This window comes from Vombatus ursinus, unplaced genomic scaffold, assembly GCF_900497805.2.
Source record: "Vombatus ursinus unplaced genomic scaffold, bare-nosed wombat genome assembly UNPS02014799.1, whole genome shotgun sequence".
NCBI lineage: Eukaryota > Metazoa > Chordata > Mammalia > Diprotodontia > Vombatidae > Vombatus > Vombatus ursinus.
In genome coordinates, this window is record NW_020954577.1 from 30,312,662 (window position 1) to 30,332,330 (window position 19,669).

At 47.5% G+C, this 19,669-nt stretch overlaps 1 protein-coding gene across 1 annotated transcript in view; it reads right to left on the reverse strand.

The window, feature by feature from the left end:
- Window positions 1-19,669, reverse strand: part of RFTN1 (raftlin, lipid raft linker 1) — a 156,461-nt gene continuing 136,792 nt past the window's right edge. The window contains exons 9-10 of the mRNA XM_027871938.1: window positions 18,670-18,751; window positions 1-1,323 (exon numbers count right to left, since the gene is read on the reverse strand). Coding sequence (XP_027727739.1) covers window positions 931-1,323; window positions 18,670-18,751 — 475 coding nt within the window. The 3' untranslated portion in view covers window positions 1-930. The remainder of the gene's footprint in view (window positions 1,324-18,669; window positions 18,752-19,669) is intronic.

Genomic DNA, 19,669 nt, shown 5'->3' on the forward strand with positions numbered 1-19,669 from the left:
TGCGCTAAACTCAAGGGTGATTTATTGCTTTAAGTAACTAAGCAAGAAAGAAAGGACAGGCCATTGTTTTGGTAAATACAGTTTGAGTGTTCTTCCTAATTTTATCAGTCTGAACAAGGCTTTCTAGACAATACACATACTTCATAGACACAGCATTACATAGCGCACCAACTCCATCAATGATACACTGATTAAAACTGTATGAAGCAAGGGCACCCAACCAAATATGGCCACCCTGAAATGACAGCAAAGCAAATGTATGCATTGGACATACTGGATACAAAAACTCTTTTTTTTGGGAGGGGGGGAATTGATACAAACACAGAGCACTCAAATGGACTTCAACAACAGGTAAGCAAAGAGAATTCACTTTTCATCCCCAGATAACTAATGTCTATGGGAATACTCTCAGATCTCCACAGGGAAGTTGGTACCATACTCCTTGCCTAGCACCATTTTGCCAAAGCAGTAGTGAGTGTTTAAGGACTTCTAAGGATGAGGAAACATGGACTTTTGGGTACTGCTGACCCTGTGAAAGGGCCAGGCAATTGTAGCAGAATGCAATGGGGGTGTTGGCATTCTTTATGGGCAGGCTGAAACTTGGTTCTGGCCCAGGGAAGTCCACTTGAACTTTGCCCAAAAGAGGAAGTTTGCATTGGATTGTTCAAACCCCAGGGAAAGGAGAGTGAGGGGCTTCTGGGCTAAGGGCCTGGGTTCTCAGACACCAGGAGAAACTGCCCAAACTCTTACATTTTAAGACATTTCAAACGTATGTGCAGAAACAAAATATGGTGGAGTGAGGGAGTATGGAGTTCTCTTTCGAAGAGACCACGGCGGTGTATTGCCAAGTCAAACAGCGGTCTGCGCCTAAGTCCTCCCAAGGAAGGCGGTCAGCCAAACTCTCCTCGATTCACGGAAAACTGTTTTGAGTCAGATTTCTTCTGGCGCGGGAGGCTCTGCTCCAGCGGCCACCACGGACCCTTCCTCCTGGTTATCCTCTCCGTTGCAGGTGACCACCGCCTCACAGGGGACCCTGCGGTCAGCAGCTGCGTTCACCTCTGAGCTAGCGTTCGCCTCTTTGCCTTCTGCCCCCTGAAGACCCCCACCCAGCTCCTGAGGGACCCCTTCCCCATCCTCACTTGGGACCCCGTCCACCTGACTTAAGGCAGGCAGACAGTTGCCTACATCCCCAGCTCTGGGAAACGGGTCTTCCTGATTTTTCTCATTTTCTTCCATTTTCTGTTTTTCGCGGGCACTCAGTTTAGACTTGGATTTTCTCATCTGCCGGGTGTGCATGTCCTCACGGGAGAAGCGCCATTGAAACTAGAAATAAAGGGGAGAGAAGAGAGTTAAGAAGCCTCCATCTAGATGCCCTGACGTCCCACAGGCCGGCACGCTGAAACCGAGGTCTGTTCCTGGTTACCGTTTCAGCGTAACTCAAACTAATTTCATTAAAGAAGAATCTATTTGCCCGAGGCCTGAACACCACTAACTTATGTTTACTGGGAGCTTTAAAGATCTCGTAAAGTCACAGAGAGAGAGCTGGAGGAGTCCCCAGAGGCCTCTGGTCCAATTCTCTCATTTTACAGATGAGGGTACTGAGGCAGAAGTTAAATGACCGGCCCAAAGTCACACAGGTGGCAAGTGACCTAGGTTGAGTTTTGAGCCCAATTCTCTGATACTGGAAGTAATGGTTCTTTTCATCATACTGCCCTATAAATTGAGGCCTCCCGGCTCTTTCCATCACACCACAAAAAAATCCCCATCCTAAGTCTTTGCTAAATGTCTTGCATTGATCTTTTTTTTTTTTTTTTAATAGGGATGTGGCTTTCTGGATTTTATTTCTGAAACGGGCACCCCACAAAGCCATGGGGGGGAAGGGGAGGGTGGTGTGGTGCATTCCTCCTCTGGTGCTCTGTGGGCTACACTTTCTTCATGGGGCATATTTCAGGATTGAGGTAATAACCCACAGAGTCCTGGCAGACACTCCACCCTGGCTGAGAGCAAGAAAACCGAGCCCTCTATCAGCCCGGGCCAGCATAAGGGGGGCCCCAGGGACTGTTCAATTTGTCCAGCAAGTCAGCAGCTGTCCCCACTGCTGGCCGGGGAGAGGCAAAGGTCAAGGCCGGGCCCAGCAAGGCAAGGAAGATGCAGAGAGGAGACACGCCGAGGACCCAGAGGTGGGAGGGGACGCCTGCCTCTGAGGTGGGAGAGCCCACCCGGACCCCTGGCCAAGAAAGGTGAAAATGGTTCTCCTTCTGAGCAGGAGAACAGGAAGATGCCCTTGTTGGCAGCCAGCAGCACCCCACCAAAGCCACTCCACGGGAGAGCGAAAAACAGGCTGCATCCATCTGCTGCCCACCAAGGACGAGGCGCAGCCCTGAGCTTGGCCCGTGCATTCACACAGCGACTGGACGCCAGGAAGAAAAACAATGAAGCAAGCCATAAACATTTATTATGGGCCTACCGTGTAACAGGCACCTAGCCAGGCGCTGGGGACACAAAGAGAGGCAAAAGACAGTCCCTGCCCCCAAGCAGCTTACCATCGGGCAAACAAATAGAAACACAGCAAGCTATTTACAGGATAAAGAGGAGAAAATTAGCAGAGGGAAGGCACTGGAATTAAGAGGGGCTGGGAAAGGCTTCCAGGAAAAGACAATTTTAGTTGGGACCTTAAAGGAAGTCAGGGGGTGGAGATGAGGGCAAAGTGCATCCCAGACACAGGAATATGTATATGTGTATAGGCATAAATTAATACGCACAGACGTATATTCATTCATTCCTGATCCTGTTTCAGGAATAAACACTCCATCTCCAGGCATTTTCTCTGGTTGTTCCCCATGACTGGAATGCTCTGCGTCCTCTATATATGTATGTATATGTATGTGTGTGTGTGTATGTATGTATGTATATATGTATGTATGTGTATGTGTATATGTGTATGTTTTATATGTATACATACATATAGACACACATATACACATACATACCTACCTAATCTTGTTTATCATATATCTATCTATATATATCTCCTATATATTATACACACATTTATACATACATATACACATATTCCTGAACACACATCTATAATCTATATATAACAAATATTTATATGCATATGTATATATTCCCCCAAGTCCCTAGATTACATTAATTCCTCCAATGTAATGATGATTACAAGGCGCTTGGGGTCCAATGATCCCCAGTGATTCCAGAGAAGCAGTGATGACAGACCCAATGTGCAGAATGAGACACACATTTTTGGACACAGTTACATGGGAATTTGTTTTGCTTGACGATGCACATTTGTTACAAGGGTTTTGTTTTTCTTTTCTTTTCTTCCTCCAGTGAGGGAGAGGGAGGAGAGAGAAAAAATAAATATTTTAACTGAAAAAAATTTAATTAAAAAAACCGAAAAGGGGCTGAGGCCTGCATGCTCTGGTGAGCATACAAAAAATGGAAAGAAAAATGCAGCTCTGTGGGAACAGCAGGAGAAGAGGATGTTCTGAAAGAAGCTAAAGGGTGCAGCTTGGGGCTGCTCATTTATAAATATGAAGAGATCCTGGGTCAGCGTTGTGATGGAGCCTGGCCCTTGTCTACTAGAAGAAATAAAAAAATCCCCCACCCTGGCAGTACCCCCATAGCCATTACTTATCCCCCACTTAGAAAGGGCCCAGTGGTAGTGCAAACACTAGCGGCCTCCACTGATGGTGCTTTCATCTTTCCAAGCGTTTCTGCCTAATCGTCCTAGACAGCAGACACAGTAACAACGTGGAGGGCTGACCCCCAGGACCCAAGCTACAGCCAGCTCTGCTATCACAAGTCACTAACCCTTTGTGAGCCTCAGTTTCCTCATCTGGCAAAGGAGCGGTTTTCTCACTAGGAGATACCTACGTCAATGAAATCCCATGTCTGATTGAAAAGAAATTAAAAGAGGGGATTGGCTCAGATGACCTTAATGGCCCCTTCCAGCCCTGGCTCTACTATATGTGATTCATGCAGTAACTAGGGTGGTGGGATGCGCCCCATTCTACAGGTAAGGACAGAAAGGACGGACACCCTGTGTAAAATAAGCCAGCGTCTGCTTATTCAACAAAGAGTTGTTAAAAATAGTTGCAGGCAGAGCCCTGTCCTGGGTACTGTAAAGTCAGGGAACATGGTCCAGGATTAGGATCCAGAGAGACCCAAACCTCAGCACCTTTGTAATCTAAGAGCAGACAGGCCATGGAAATCATTGGTGTTGTCACTGTGTCAAGGCCAATAGACTGATATGTCCCACCAAAGGGAAGCTGAGTTTCACCCCTTTCATTTGTGAGGGGAAGCTAGAGGCACCAGAAGGCAGAGCACTGAGCCTGGAGTCAAGAAGACCCGAGTTCAAATGTGACCGCAGGAATTGACTATCTTGGTGACCCTGGGCAAGTCACTTACCCAGTGCCTCTGTTTCCTCATCTGCAAAATGGAGGTAATAACGGCATCTACATGCCCCCCCCCCCAGGTTGCTGTAAGAATCAAATGAGATTTTATAAAGTACTTGGTACACAGTAGGTGCTATATAAATGTTATTATTATTATTAATATTATTATTATAATTATTATTACTGGCTGCTCCTTCCAAGGGAAAAGGAATAGCTCTTCTATTGACTAGCTGGGTAACTTTGACAAGTCATTTACTTTCAGCATTCAATAAAAACGAGGGGGTTGGTACAGATTTAACCAACTCTTTTGAGTACAGAGACCCCTTTCAAACATCAAAAATGCTTACAGAGGGGCAGCTAGGTGGCACAGAGGATAGAGCTCCGGCCTTGGAGTCAGGAGGACCCGAGTTCAAATCCGGCCTCAGACACTTGACACTCACTAGCTACGCGACCCTGGGCAAGTCACTTAACCGCGACTGCCTCACCAAAAAAGCAAAAAACAAAACAAAAACTTACGCATCACCCTGCATGACAGCAGTCGTATAACCTTCTGACTGAGAACATGCACGATTGGCCATCACAGGATATAGATTGAGGGCCAGAAAACACCTCAGAGGCCATCTAGCCTAACCTCTCATTTTACAGGTGAGGAAACTGAGGCCCAGGGAGTTTCCGGAGTCTTTGCAGTAACTCGGTGGACTCCTGGGGCCCACTGCCTACGGACGAAGAACCAATAGACCAGATGACCTCTACATTCTCTAGGAGTCCAGGCTAGAATTCCCTGGGGCGAGGGGACTGTTGCATTTTTGTCTCTACATCCTCAGGATGGACGTCCCTGGACGGTGCTGTGGAACATGAGCCAGACTTGGAATCGGATCCCCTGGCTTCATGTCACAGCCCTCTAAGGTCCTGGCCCAGAGTGGATGCTTACTCAATGCGGATTGATTCGTAAGTGGCGTGCCCAATGTCACACAACTAATACTCAATAAATCAGTCAAAAAGCATTTAATGAGGAATACCTACCAGAGGTATTTACTAGCTGTGTGACCCTGGGGGAGTCACGTCATCCTGTTTGCCTCAGTTTCCTCATCTATCAAATGAGCTGGAGAAGGAGATGACAAACCCCTCCAGTTCCTCTACCAAGAAAATCCAGTCGCACATGACTGAAACAAGTGAACAAGGGCAAAGTATGCCAGATCTGGAGTCTGAGGTCTTGGGTCTGAACACCGTCTCTGTCCCTTCCTAGCTGGGTGACCTTGGGTCTCAATCTCCTCATATATAAAATTGGGGGGGGGGATCTTGGGTTAGAATAGATGGTCCATCAAGCCCCTCCTAGCTCTGGACCTGTATGCCTGTGATCCTCCCTGGATGGGGGCTTCTTAACCCTTTTTGTGCCTAGGACCCCTCTGGTGGTCTGGTAAAGCCTCTGGACCCTTTCTCAGCATGATGTTTTTAAATGCATAAAACAAAACACAATTACAAAGGAAACCAACTATGCTGAAATTGTCACCAAAATGCTCTTCAGAAACCAAATTCACGGACCCCTGGTGAGGGTCGGCTTCTCTAGACTAACTCACTGAACAGCTTCCTCAGGATCCCCACACCATTACAGGTGGGGAAAGGGGGCGTGCCCCTTTGGACCGAGCTTTCATAGCGACTCCTTTCCAAAGGTCAGCTGGCCCCAGTCAGGCTCCCCAGCAGCCCCCCACAGAAGGCTCTAGAAAGCACGATGGCTCCAGAGCCACGAGGGGGGCGCCCAGGGTGGATGTGGCCAGGACAGCAAACAAGCGGCACAAACAGGGTTGAGAGTCAGGGCACATCTGCCCTCTCTCCCTCTCTCTCGCTGAGCTCGGGCTGTCCAGGAAGTGGGCTCACACAACCGAGGAATTTCCTTTCCACGCGGCCACCTTGATGGTAAAGCCCCAACAACCGCGATGCACACAGAGGGGTTTAAGTTTCCACCGTGGTCATTTCCTCCAAGTGTGGCCACAAAGCATTTGCTTCCTCCGATGTTTATTTAAGTGAGAAACTCAAACGCACAGTGATTAAAAGGGAAATTGAGCAGTCCCCAGTTCCTGCACTGCCAGGCCTTGGAAGAGTCGGGGTGGGTCAAAAGGAGACGTGCTTTACGGGAAGGTGGAAAGGAATTTATCTGAGGGACTTATCGGAGATTTGGTGACTCTACAGGGTTTGGCCCCTTTCTGGTTTTCTGCCCTGGGCCTGGCATTCAAGGACTCCTGTGAACACACCAATGAACACTTTGGGTAAACCAAGGCAGCCTGGGCTCTCACACGACTCACTCGGCAAGGTGGGCACAAGACGCTACCTCTTCCTCAGCGGACTCAAGGAAGAAGGTGTGAACATGCGCAAGGCCAGACCTTCTTCTCACCATGTTGCTTTCTTTTTTAGAGGACTTCCTAGAGACATCCAAGGAAACGCCATTTTGGAGGTTTAGGGTTTTTTGGTTTTGTTTGACATCTGGGCTAGAATGGCTGATTTTGGACTAAAGAGGGACAGCCCAGCCTTAAGTGTGAAGGGCTTGAATGATGGTGAAGAACCATCCCCTCCTCCCTCTCTGAGAACCCTAGATCACTGGTTTTAGAATTTCAAGGCCTGTGTTCAAAACCTGCCCTTATTACTTATTACCTGACCTTAAGCAAGTCACTTAACCTCTAAATCTCAATTTTCTTATCTGAAAGATATGAGGTCTCCAGAGTCCTTTCAGCTCTGTGGGCCTCAGTTTCCTCATCTGTAAAATGAGGAGGTTGGCCTCTGACCTCTGAAGTCCCTTCCAGCCATACAGGTATGGGTAAGCTCAAACCTACCCTAGCATGTAAGAATGCTTTGCTGTATCTGAGGTGAGCTCAAAGGCCAATCTGGGAAATTCTCCCTAATATCTGGAAAAGAAATATGTGTAGGTAAAACATATCTTCTGTGTTTGGTATCTGAGCAATTCTGGAAATGACCTTCATTCCCATCTCGATAGCTTGTCAGTTGTTTTGTTTTTTTTTAATTTGGAGTAGGTATGTCATTTCATCAGCCTCAGAAAATCCTGACGAGAAAACTCCCTCCACTTACATAGACTGTCTCCTCTCACAATCTTAGAGTTGTCTTGGGCAGTGAGGGGGTAAGTGACTAGTCTAGGGACACACAGCAAGTCTATGTCAGAGACCGATCTCGAACTCAGGTCTGACTCCAAGCTGGCTAGCCATCTCCTTCTCTGGCTGCTTGTCACTGTTCCTGACATATTCCTGACAGGAAAGGCTCCATTCTAGCTAGGATAAAAAAGCTCTGGTAGGGGGAGGGGGCGGAGAGAGAGAGAGAGAGAGAGAGAGAGAGAGAGAAACACTTTATCTCCTTGCTGATTAAAATGACAGAGTCCAGAGAGGAGACCAAGAAGGAAGGGTCAGAAACAACACCCAGAAGAGGGTAGAAAGTAACCCAGGCAGATAAGGAAGCGGACACGTGACTGGCGCCGCCCCTGCTTGTCCCACGTTTACGGACCCCAGAGACACGTCCCCCGAGGACCCGGACGGCACCAGCAGAGCACCAGAGGCTTCCATGGGACCCTCGCCGGGCCCTCAAGGACCACAGAGTCAAAATGGAGCAAAAGCCACGTCCACCCTGGTGCGGTCGGAGAGGGGCACCTCCAAGGACAACACTGCAGGGTGGAGCCCGTCTCCCATCTCCCATCTCCTGGGATTTGGGGCTTCAGGCAAAATGCTGATCCCCTACTTCTCCTGAGGATCCTGCCACCCAAGAATCTGGCATGTTTCAGGACACTGCACATCTCTCCCAACTAGATTCACTGCCACTCAAGTGAGGGCAGAGTGGAGCACTAGACCCGAGTCTGAGTGCATCCCCCCCCTCCCAGCCCTGACAAACTGCATGGTCACAGGCCTGCCAGTAACCTCCCCATGCCTCAGTCTTGTCATCTGTAAAATGGGGATGATAGGCGCACTACCCACACCTCATTGGGGTTGCTGCTGAGAAGAGCGAGCCTTGGAAACCTTACAGTGTGACAGAAAAACGTAAACAATCGTAAAACGACTTTAGTTTCAGACACAACGTAATAAATACTGCACACTGAGGTAACACTTTCATTCCAGATTATTAGACGGTCAGAGATTAGATTAGATAAGGCATTATTTTATTTAGTTATGCCTCAGGTGACATTCATCCCTTTGGCACTGTGGATGCCTATGGATGCTTCTCCCTCCCCCCAAGAATAATGATTGTCAATGCATAAAATAAAAGGTCGTGAGGATAGGGCACTGGATTGAAGAGTCTGGAGTTCGAATGCTGTCTCAGTCATCGTGTGACCCTGGGCAAGCTGCTCAACTCTTTGAGCCTCAGTCTCCTCAGCTGTAAAATAGGGTCATGATACCCATGGTACAGAGTGCAAAGTACAGGGTTGCCACAAAGTTCAAACGAGGTAATACATGTAAGGAAGACTGCAAATTCTAAAGTACTATATAACATTGTTATTATTATCATTATTAATTATTATTACAGTAGCCCTGGAGGCTGTCGGCTCTCCCTGAACGAAAAGGAAGGCTTTGGACATAAAAAGTCAAGCGGGGGCTCACGGACATCTTGGGCCAAGGCTAACTGATGCAGGTGATGCAGGAAGGAGTCGTCTGAAACACCTGGTCGATGGATTCTTAAAGCAAAGACAAAACCAAACCCACCCACATGATCCCTCCCAACCCCACCCTTTCTCGGCCTTCCTGGACTGGCCTCTTACCAAGAGGGGGCTACTCTCTCGAGCTGGGCCTGCCCGTCTGCTCCTCTGGGAAGAGACGAGAACAAAGGTCATTTCCAACACCACCCAGAGGCCAAGAAACAGCGACCCGGCCTTTGGCGTACAGACCCAGTGATCTCCTCAGGGCCATTTTTGGCTGAGTAAACAGCGTGACCTTCCCTCTTCCTCCTGGGAGAACATCTCGAGCATCTCCTATTTTACTTTTTGTTATATGGGTGTGGCGGTAGGAATGTTATTTGATTAGGGGACCCTCAGCCCAAGCCCTGAGAGTCACTTGGGATTCTTCCAAATCACTTGGGCTGTTAACACGCCACTGAGCGAGGTATGAGCCTCAATGGTTCGAGCTGGCCTCTGCATCAGAAAGTCCTGCCCCTGACACATACTGACCTGTGACGGCCTCTTGGTGCCCTGGGCTAATCTCTAAGCCTATTGAGACCAAAATTACCCAAGTTCAATTCCACCGAAGCTTCTGGCTCTTCTGTCTGGTAACACGATTACATGCAATTTTGGTTCTTAATGGGGGTTGGAGAGGACGTGAGTAAATGAAAACTACAGATTCTCAAACACTTTTTTAGTCAATAACGTGGATTTGCTTTCCTGGGAAATCTTTCATTAAAGGGGCTGTTGTGTTCCAAGATGAATGCATGGAAGCTTTCGACTCCCTGGCCCAGAGGCGCCAACCCTCTGGAGAGAAGGAAGGGAGCATCAAAACTCAGGGATGACAAATACATACAGTAGTCTCAATAATGGCACAGAGAATAAGCGGGAGGCCTTGGAGTCAGGAAGACCCGAGTTCAAATTCCGCTTGTAACCCTACTGTGTGACCGTGGACAAGTCGGTTCACTTCTGATTGTCCTGGGCGTGCTCCAAGCCTATCGGTCACAGAGCAATTATTGATCTATACTTTTCCCTTCCAACAATGAGATTATAGAGGTCTGCAAGCTTAAGCCCAAAGAAGAGAGATGAGAATAAACCTTCCGTCCTCCCTTCTTTCCAAAGGTAAGACACTGCATACACTATTCAACTTAGTGGATGGGCAAGTTAGATTTTGCTGAACTGATTTTTCTCCCTTTTCCTTTTGCTGTCGTTCAGTTATTTTTCAACTGTTCCAACTCTTCGTGACCCCATTTGGGGTTTTCTTGGCAAAGATACTGGAGTGATTTGCCATTTCCTTCTCCAGCTCTTTTTACAGATGAGAAAACTGAGGCAAATAGGGTTTAGTGACTTGCCCAGGGTCACACAGCTAGTAAGAGTCTGAAGCTGGATTTGAACTCGGGTCCTCCTGACTCCAGGGCTGGTGCCCTACTCTCGGCAGTCTTCCGACAGAGATCAGATGACCACTTATCAGTTGTGGTACAGTTCACTTCCAGGTGAGGATTAGCTGGCCAGCTCTCAAGTTCTGTGATTCCCCGATTCCCCAAGTAGCTAAGACACCAAGGCAGGCCAACCATTGTGCCGGAAGACTCACTATTCTCTAGGAGTAGCCAAGTACGCTCTCTGATGGGACGTTTCTTATGCAGATTTGATGGTGTCTATGTTCTCAAGGCTTTTAAGTCAGAGTAACAGTCAGGCCTATGCCTTATTAAGCAGAGTGGTCAGCAAATATAAGGCCAGAAAAGAGACATGAAAGCCTTTTGGCTCGGGTTCTTAAAAACACAGCTCTCTAGCCTGTTGACAGGCACTTTTTAAAAAAAAATCAATAACAATGAAATCTGAATGGCATGGACTTAGGTGAGCTTGGAAAGGGGCCACTAACCAATCAATAAAGACAATGACTGGCCCAGTGTTCAGCAGTGCCAAAAATAGCCCTTCCACCAGCCCCAGTTCTCAAGACCGATGCTTTTATCTTCTTGCTTCCTTCCCTTTGACTTCCAACGGCCTACTTTACTTGAACAACCAATGCCCTTCTTCTCCTCTTGCCTTCTACATCCATTAAACTCAATACTAGTACTCCAATACTTTGATGGTGCCATACCTCATCAATGGGGGAGTCTATCCACTGGTGCCAGTTGCAACCTATCTGTGTCTTCCTCATCCTGCCCACTCCTTGCCCAAATCCTTCCATAAATCTCCAGAGAAGGTTCCCCACCAAAGTGCTAAAGACTTCTGGTTCTTTTCATATTTGAAGATGTTGGTGGAGGACATGGGGCCAACTGGATCAAGCCCTAGTACACTGTGGAGTAGGGGATCTTGTCAATTATGTTTATGATCTAATAATCAATATGGGGGAATCTGGAGATAGCACTGGCACACTGGAGTCTCTTTTAATGGTTAGCACTTGTGTGACTTGAGCAAATCATTAAATTTTCCTGGGCCTCAACTCCCTCTTCCATAAAATAAGGGGGTCGTACTAGATGGATTCTGCATTTTTCAATGATCTTAAGGAGGAATACTCTGACATGAAGCTGGATGAATGAGCCATTCAGTGATTCTGTCAATATATGGAGACAAGGTGATGCCAAAGGGGGGAATAAGCTAGATTTGGGGCCAGAAGACCTCGGTTTTGTGCTGGCTTTTCCATGAACTCCATGACTTTAGGCAAGTCAAGTAAGAATGAAGGAGTTGACCAGGCTCCTTCCAGCTCTAGAACTAAGATCTTAACACCCTATTTGTGTGACTTTGAACAAATCACATCTTCTCTGGGCCTCAGTTTCCTCACCTGAAAAAGGAGATGCTCTCCAAGGCCCTTTCCAGATTGAAATCCAGGATCCTACATATTCTAGACAGGCACTGTAGGAAGACCAACCGAGCCATCCAACAAATGTTTATCGAACACCTCCTGCGTCCCAGGCACTGTGTTAAGTGCTTCTTTAAAATATGTGCTTCTTTAAAATCCTACTTGATCTTGAAATGGAAATTTACGGCTTTATAGTGAATCCTCTCATTCTGCTGTGGATAAGGCAATGTTTTTTTTTTCTTATCTTTTCTTTGCACTTAAGTTTAAAATAACTTTAAAAACTTAAAAAAGATTAATACAAAAAAAATAAAAATAATAAAATAAAACTCTACTTGACTCTTCTGAAAAGGCTTCCCACGAAAGGAAGAAGACCCAGCATTATCTCAGATTTTTTTTTTTTACAGGCTTTGTAGTGTGCTGCTGCTGCTGCTGTTTTTTAAATCTAACTTAAAAGCAGATGCTCCAACCCACAAGTTTTACTTTCTATTTTAAACAACATTAAAGGCTCTCTCAGAACTCCAGCAATTCACAGGTAGGAGAGATTGCCGAGATTCAAGTAAGAGCTTTTACCTGCGTCCCCAAGGCATTCATACTCTCTGTCAATATCGAAGGATCTGAGCTCTTTAATTCAAAAAGTGGGTAGGTTTTTTTTCCTCCTTTTTCTTCTTCTTTTACCTTTACTTGACAACAACACCATGTGTCAGAAGTCTTCCATCAGGTGGGGTTAATGGATTTTATTCACAGGTTTTTAAAACTGTCTAGGAATCTGTCTCCATGGAGAATAGTTTTGCCAGTGCAAAGACTTCTCAAGTGTTATGGAAGCCAGTGATTAATAGCAGAGGGGAACGAGTGTTTGCTTAAAAAACAGCCACCCTCCTCAACCCACCCCACACAAGGACCCATATTTCTCTCCCCACGGAAAAGTCTTTATTTAGTCAAGAACTGAAACCTGACAGGCAGTAAAAGCCCAGCTCATTCTTGGCATTCCTCTTCATTTTCGATGGTGGTGTGGAAATACCCCAAGAGTCGACCTCAAGGTCCATCCATGCAGCTCGGGTCAATTCTCCGTCAGCCTAGTGAGTCTGCTCACAGCAGAATTTCACTCCTTCTCTGTACTGGTCACATTCCAACTGGCCTCATCCCTCCCCACTGGTATGGAAACTCTTAGTAGAGTTGGTCAAGGGATAAAGGGCCAGTTTCGGAATTAGGAAGAACCAAGTTCTAACCCTGCCTCAGAAACTTACTAGCTGTGCAAACCTAACTGGACAAGTTAATCAATCAATCAATCAATCAACGAATATTTATTAAATGCCTATTGCATATGAAGCTCTGGGGATACAGGTACTCAGGAAAAAACAATTTCTACTTGTGATGGGCTTATATTCTGATGGGGTTGACAAGCATATGCAAAAATATGTACAGCAATAAATACATATACACAAGGTAGTTAAATTTAAGGTAGTTTGAGAAGGAGGGAGCTAGCTATTGCGGGGGGGCCCAAGAAAGATTGCATGCAGAAAATGGTGCTTGAGCAGCATCTTAAAGGAAGAGGACTCCACATTCCAGGAATAAGGGATGGCTAGGCGGCACCAAGTACATAGACCCACTGAGCCTAAAGTCAGAAAGATTCATCTTCACGATGAGTTCAAATCCAGCCTCAGACATTTCCTAGCTGTGTGACCCTAGGCAAGTCACTTCATCCTGTTTGCCTCAGTCTTCTCATCTGTAAAATGAGCTGGAGAAGGAAATGGCAAACCACTCCAGTATCTTTGCCAAGAAAACCCCAAATGGGGCCATGGAGAGTCAGACATGACTGAAAAATGACTAAAAGTAATAGGAAGGCACAAATACAGGAAATAAAGTGTGCTGAGCAGAGAGATGGCTAATTTGGCTGGATCAGAGAACCTCAGTTTCCTCATCTGTAAAATGGGGATACTTGAACGAGACAGCACAGAACAAGCACCCTGCATAACCTTCAAGCACTATATAAATGTGAGGGCAGGGACTGTGCCTTGATTATCTCATGGGAAAGATGGAGAGATGTGGGCCAGAAATTTGTCTCTTCGGTCTGGAGGTCCCCGTCAGTCACTGTGATTCTCAGTTTATGAATACATCCAAGAGAAAAGCATCCCCTCCAAAGGATTCTTGGTCTTACCCACACATGACAGCACAACCAGATGAACAGATTTAGACCTGACTAAACATCGAGACCCACGGAAAAAAGGTTTGATGTCAACTTGGAAGGAGATTTCCAGTGGAACGTCCGGGAGATACTTCACATTGCTCTTGAAATTAAAATTCCGAGGCATGTATTGTTTATCCCCCAAAAGAACGTAAGCTCCTCGAGGGCAGGGACTGTCTCATTTCTCATTTTTTATCCCCAGCACCTCGCAGAGTGTCTGGCACATAGTAGGTGCTTAATAAATGTTTGTTGATTGATTGACTGAATTCTAGCTTGTCAACTATATGGTCTTCTTGGCCTGGTCTTTCCTAAAGCCTCTACCTTTTCCCTCAAAATCATCAATGGGCCAAATGCGCTGCTCTCTGGCCAGGGAGAAGAGAGGGGCTATTCTGTGGTCTTCCTCAGTGATCTGTTGCTCGAGGTATGGCATCTCGTTCCAAAATTAAGGGCCTTCTGGCCCCTTCTCCTCCAACACAATCTGGGTGGGGGCCCAAAGCGCCACCTTCCTCTTCCAATATTTTTTCCTATGAAAGAAGTCAGACCTTTGCCCCTTCAGTCTAGAGGTCACCATCAGTCATTGTGACTCTAGTTTATGAGCATAATCAACACAACATGGCATTCTATCCCAGGGAGTCTCAGTTCTAGTCACATGCAAAGCCCTTCACCATGCAGAAATGGCCAAACATGAGCAGATTCCAATTCCAATGGGAGATGGAGGCCAAGTAAATAAGAGTGCTAGACTGGATCTATCCATCTGTCTATCTATCCACCCACCCATCCATCTCCTCTCTTTCTCTCTCCCTCCATCCTGTCTTTGTATCTATGTATTTATCCATCCATCCTGTATTTGTATCTATGTATTTATCTATCCATCCATCTTATCTTTCTATCTATCCGTCTATCCATTTACCTGTCTATCTATCCATCCATCTCCTCTCTCTCCCTCCATCCTGTCTTTGTATCTATTTATCTATCCATCCATCCTATCTATCCATCTGTCTATCTATCCATTTACCTGTCTATCTATCCATACACCCATCCATCTCCTTTCTCCCTCTCTCCATCCTGTCTTGGTATCTATGTATTTATCCTTCCATCTTGTCTGTTTATCTATCCATCTATCTGTCTATTCATTTACCTGTCTATCTATCTAACCATCCATCCATCCATCCATCTATCCTGCCTCTCTATATCTCCTTATCTATCTCTTGCCCAACCCCCTGTTCACTTGGGCACAGGGCAGAGGGAAAAGTCTATGCAGTCAGTAACAAGGACCCCTGGCTGCACATTATTACAGGACCTGCTCGCTCCCTGTTACCGCTGGGAGGTCCCAGAACTGTGCCAATAAATAGCCTTACTTTCCTATCCTTTCCCCACTTCCACCATCACTTACAAATCACCACGTAAACAGTCCTCTCTGGGGAAATCTACTTCACGTCACATGCTCTGTTGAGGAGCAAAGTCTGTATAATAGAGATTCAGTTTCACACACAGCCATCTTCTTCGGTTCCACAAAATCAGTCGGACAACAAGCATTTATTAAGTGCCTACTACATGCCAGGCACTGTGTAAGTGCTGGGGATATGAAGAAAGGCCCCAAACAGTCCCCAGCACTCCAGTCTATGTGTGGAAATGCTTGTTTTACTTGGTGGTTGTTTCATTCAGAATAAAGAAAAATGGGGGGTATGTGTGGGTGTGTGAATAACTCAGACTGGCCGGTTACCAAGGCTTCTTGATGCCAGCTCTGCCCCCAGCCCCATCTCTTGTATCTGACCAGTCCCCCGGGGGCTCCCCGGCCGCCATCTTCCAATAGCCTCTTGAGCGGCCTTCTCTCCTCTCCCATTCTCCTCCCTCCCTCCATCCGGCACAAAGCTGCCCAAATTCTTTCTCTTATGTATGACTCTGGTCATGTTATTCCTTTGCCCCAAATTGCCCCTGGGGGCTGATGAATTCAGACCCTTTCCCTGGCATCAGAGGCCGCCCGCAAGCTGGCAACACTCGGCCTTTCTCCCCTCCTGTCCTCTTCCTCTCCTCCACACACACGCACATCAGGTCAGGCTCCTTTGCGTCCCACCAACAGGGCAGTGGAGTCAACAGAGGACTGGCTCTGAAGCTGGAAGGACCTGGGTTCAAATCCTGCCTCCGCCAGCTCCTCTCTCTGTGACCCTGAGCAAGGAGGTCACTGTAATTTCTCTGCCCCAGTTTTTACCTGGGTAAAAGAAGAGGAGGTTGGGGTGGAACGTCCCATGCACCCCTTTCAACTCCTTCATCCACCAACTGCCCGCTATGTCTCCTCTTCCTCCTTACTGCACACCGGATAGAGGGGCTCTCTTTGGTGTTGAGAAGACCTGGGTTCCAGTTCTGACTCTGACAGGTCTTGCCTGTGTCACCCTGACCAAGTCACCTACCTTCTCCCTGCCTGAGGTCACTCTCTAAGGCTGTGATTGGCAGGACGACTGGGGATCTGCGTCGGCAGAAGGAATTCCCACATCTGCCCCGATGGAGGGAACATGAACTCTGGGAGGTGTCCCCGCTGCTGAAATGCTAGGTCTGTACCCCCCCTCCCCCAAAAGCCTGACTCAAACGTCCCTTCTCCAACATCACGCAGTCCTTTCTTTTTCAAGTTTCTGACCCATTTATCATGCAATACTCTGCATCATAGTAATCTATGTTTGCATCCCATTCCCATACTGGGCTATATGCTTTGTACAGGCAGAGACTGCTTCCCACCTACGTCTCTGATCACCCCAGCTCCTGGCAGAGGGAAAGCACTTACTGTGCATCCACCGCATCTGAATCAGCTCTGCTCCTCACCACTCCCCCCCTCACCCCCGCCTCATCCCCAGGCTCTCCTCTTCTCATCTGGCCCTCTGTACGAGGAAGGCTGTGAAACCCGGAAAGAGCTGCGGGCACACGTGTCCCAGATCTCCACGCCCAGGCCGGGCCCGCCTCCAACACTTCTGCCAGGCTGGAGCAGAGATGGGACCTGAACCCTGGTGTTTCCAGCTCTGAGGCCACTGCAACACACTGCTACAGAAGTGCTGAGACCCCAAGCTAAGCAGGTGTCTGGACCACTTTGTCTTACTTGCTGGAAAGGTAGGGTATCCCTTTCACCGTGCCATTAAAGTTTAAAGGCGTTTGAGTTCAAAGTAGTGAGACCTAAAGTAGAACCGCGGAACAGTTCCCAGAATTGGGAGATACTTAATTTTCTTGGGGGGTTGGTGCAGCTAGCTGGTGCAATAGATGGAATGCCCAGCCTAGAAACAGGAAGACCTGAGTTCAAGTCTAGCCTCAGACACACACACAGCTGTGTGACCCTGGGCAAGTCACTGAACCCTGTTTGCCTCAGTTTCTTCATCTATAAAATGAGCTGGAAAAGGGAACGGCAAACCACTCCATTATCTTTGCCAAGAAAACCCCCAATGGGGTCACAAAGAGTCGAATATAACTGAAACGACTGAACGACGTTTTTTTTTTAGCCAAGAAAGTCAGTGGAATATCAAGATAATTGTTTTTCTGTTATATCTAGCATTTCCTACAGTGTCTTGCACATAGTAGGTGCTTAAGAAATAAATGCTAGTTGAGTGACATGTGAGAGACCCTTGTTAAGCGAGGCTATCTGGGGGCAGGTAGGTGGCGCAGTGGATAGAGCAGTAGTGTTAAAGTCAGGAGGACCCGAGTTCAAATCTGGCCTCAGATACACAACAGTCAGTAGCTGTGTGACTCTGGGCAAGTGACCTAAACCAAACTGCTTCACCAAAAAAAAGAGCGACAGAGACAATGAGACAGGGAGACAGAGAGAGACACAGGGAGAGAGAGAGAAGCGCTATCTGGAAAAGCAGAAAAAATGCTGATCTAGATTCTGAGGACCTGAGTTCAAATCTTGGCTCTGCTACTGCTTGTGAGATTTTGGAATTAACTTCTCTGGGCCTCAGTTTCCTCGTTTGTAAAATGAGAGGGTTGGAGATGACCTCAGAGCCTGTCAGGAGGAGCGGGATGGCCCAGATGACCCTTTTCTTCCTGCCTTGGGATTCTGTTCCACCATGGGACTAACATTGTGAAAGCATTGCTTGGCAGGCAGCTTTGCCCTGGAGCCCCTCAGAGGGGCCCAGGTGGCAGGAAGGGCCCCTACAGAGGCCCCTCGAGGCCAAGGTCACCACACGTCCTTTACACCTTATAATGTGCTGAAAATTCCTAACTGCACAGGCTACAAATCTGAGGAGGGGAGGAAGAAAAACCTACAGGGAGAGGAGGCTGGGGTTGGGGGAGGGGAGCTCCTCTTGTAATGAGATTAAAATACACAGAACCCTGGCACAGGTTCAAGCGTCTGTCCCCTCATCTGCCTCCAGCCGGATTTATTTCCTTATTTATAGCCGCAAAGAATATTTTGCACGTTTGTCTAATTTCCAGCAGGGCTCTCCTCCAGCTCCTTGGGGCCGACCACTGAGGACGGCTGGATGAGGCCCCCCAGACATCGTCGGGCCTCCGCCTCGGCCGGGGTGGACACAGGTCATCGCCTGGGCACCTGGCGCTTCAGGAATGCGGTTCAGGGATCCCCTTGGCTGCGGGGAGGGGAGAGGGCATCACCTGGGAAGGGCCCCAGGAAAGAAGTCAAGGTCACACTCACCTTGGATTCCTTCTTCTTGGCTTTCTGAGGTAGAGAGGGTCTCTGAAGGAAGACGATCTGTTTGGTGGCCATGTTTCCCTCCCTGTAAGACATTCAACCCTGGGTAAGCGCCACGCATGGACTCGGGAGGAAATTCCAAACCCCAGACCAGACCCCAAAGAAAGGCCCCATGTTAAAGTTTCCAGGGAGCTTTTTGGTTTTTTGACAAACCCTCATCCGAGCCCCTCAGTCACGGCTCCCTGACTTTTGGTAGCAGCCCCCCAAAGTCAGATGTAGTATTTGGGGCATCTTGGTGAAGTCAGTCCTGGAAATAAAAGCCCGTCACCCCGCTGTGATGTGACACGGCCAAGGGGACTATTCAGAACCCCTGGAAGGGGGCACCAGCCAGGTACAGCCTTAGTTACACAGGAACACAAAAATAATCTAAGATTTCATTAGGGTAGGGGACTCCCAGTGTGGGACCTCCTTCCGCCGAGGCCCAGAGCATCCCATTTAAGACCTCCTAGGATTGTCGACTTAGAACTGGAAGGGACTTTTTTAGGTTGTCTAATCCAAGCTCCTCATTTTACAGATGGGGAAACTGAGACCCACAGCAGGGAAATGACTTGGCGAAGGTCACAAAGCCACTGAATTAGCAGATCTGTAGCTAAGTCTAAGGAACACAACACATAAGTCATAGCATGGAGCAGCAGGAAGATTTCATCAGGCGTTCTGAGGGCCTGGATTCAAATCCTGCCTCTGTGTGGCTACCTGCATTACCCAAGTCATGTCACTTCCCTGGGTCTCGGCTTCTTCATCTGTAAAAAGAGGGAGTTAGACAAGAAGTCAGTTAATCAATAAATATTTTTAAATGCCTACTATGCACCAGGCAAAACAAAGGCAAAAGATAGTCCCTGCCCTCAAGGAGCTCAATCATCTCAGTTGTATGGCAGTCACAATCAATCAATATTTACTGAGCACCTACTCTGTGCCAGGCACTAGAGGTACAAAAAGAGTAGCA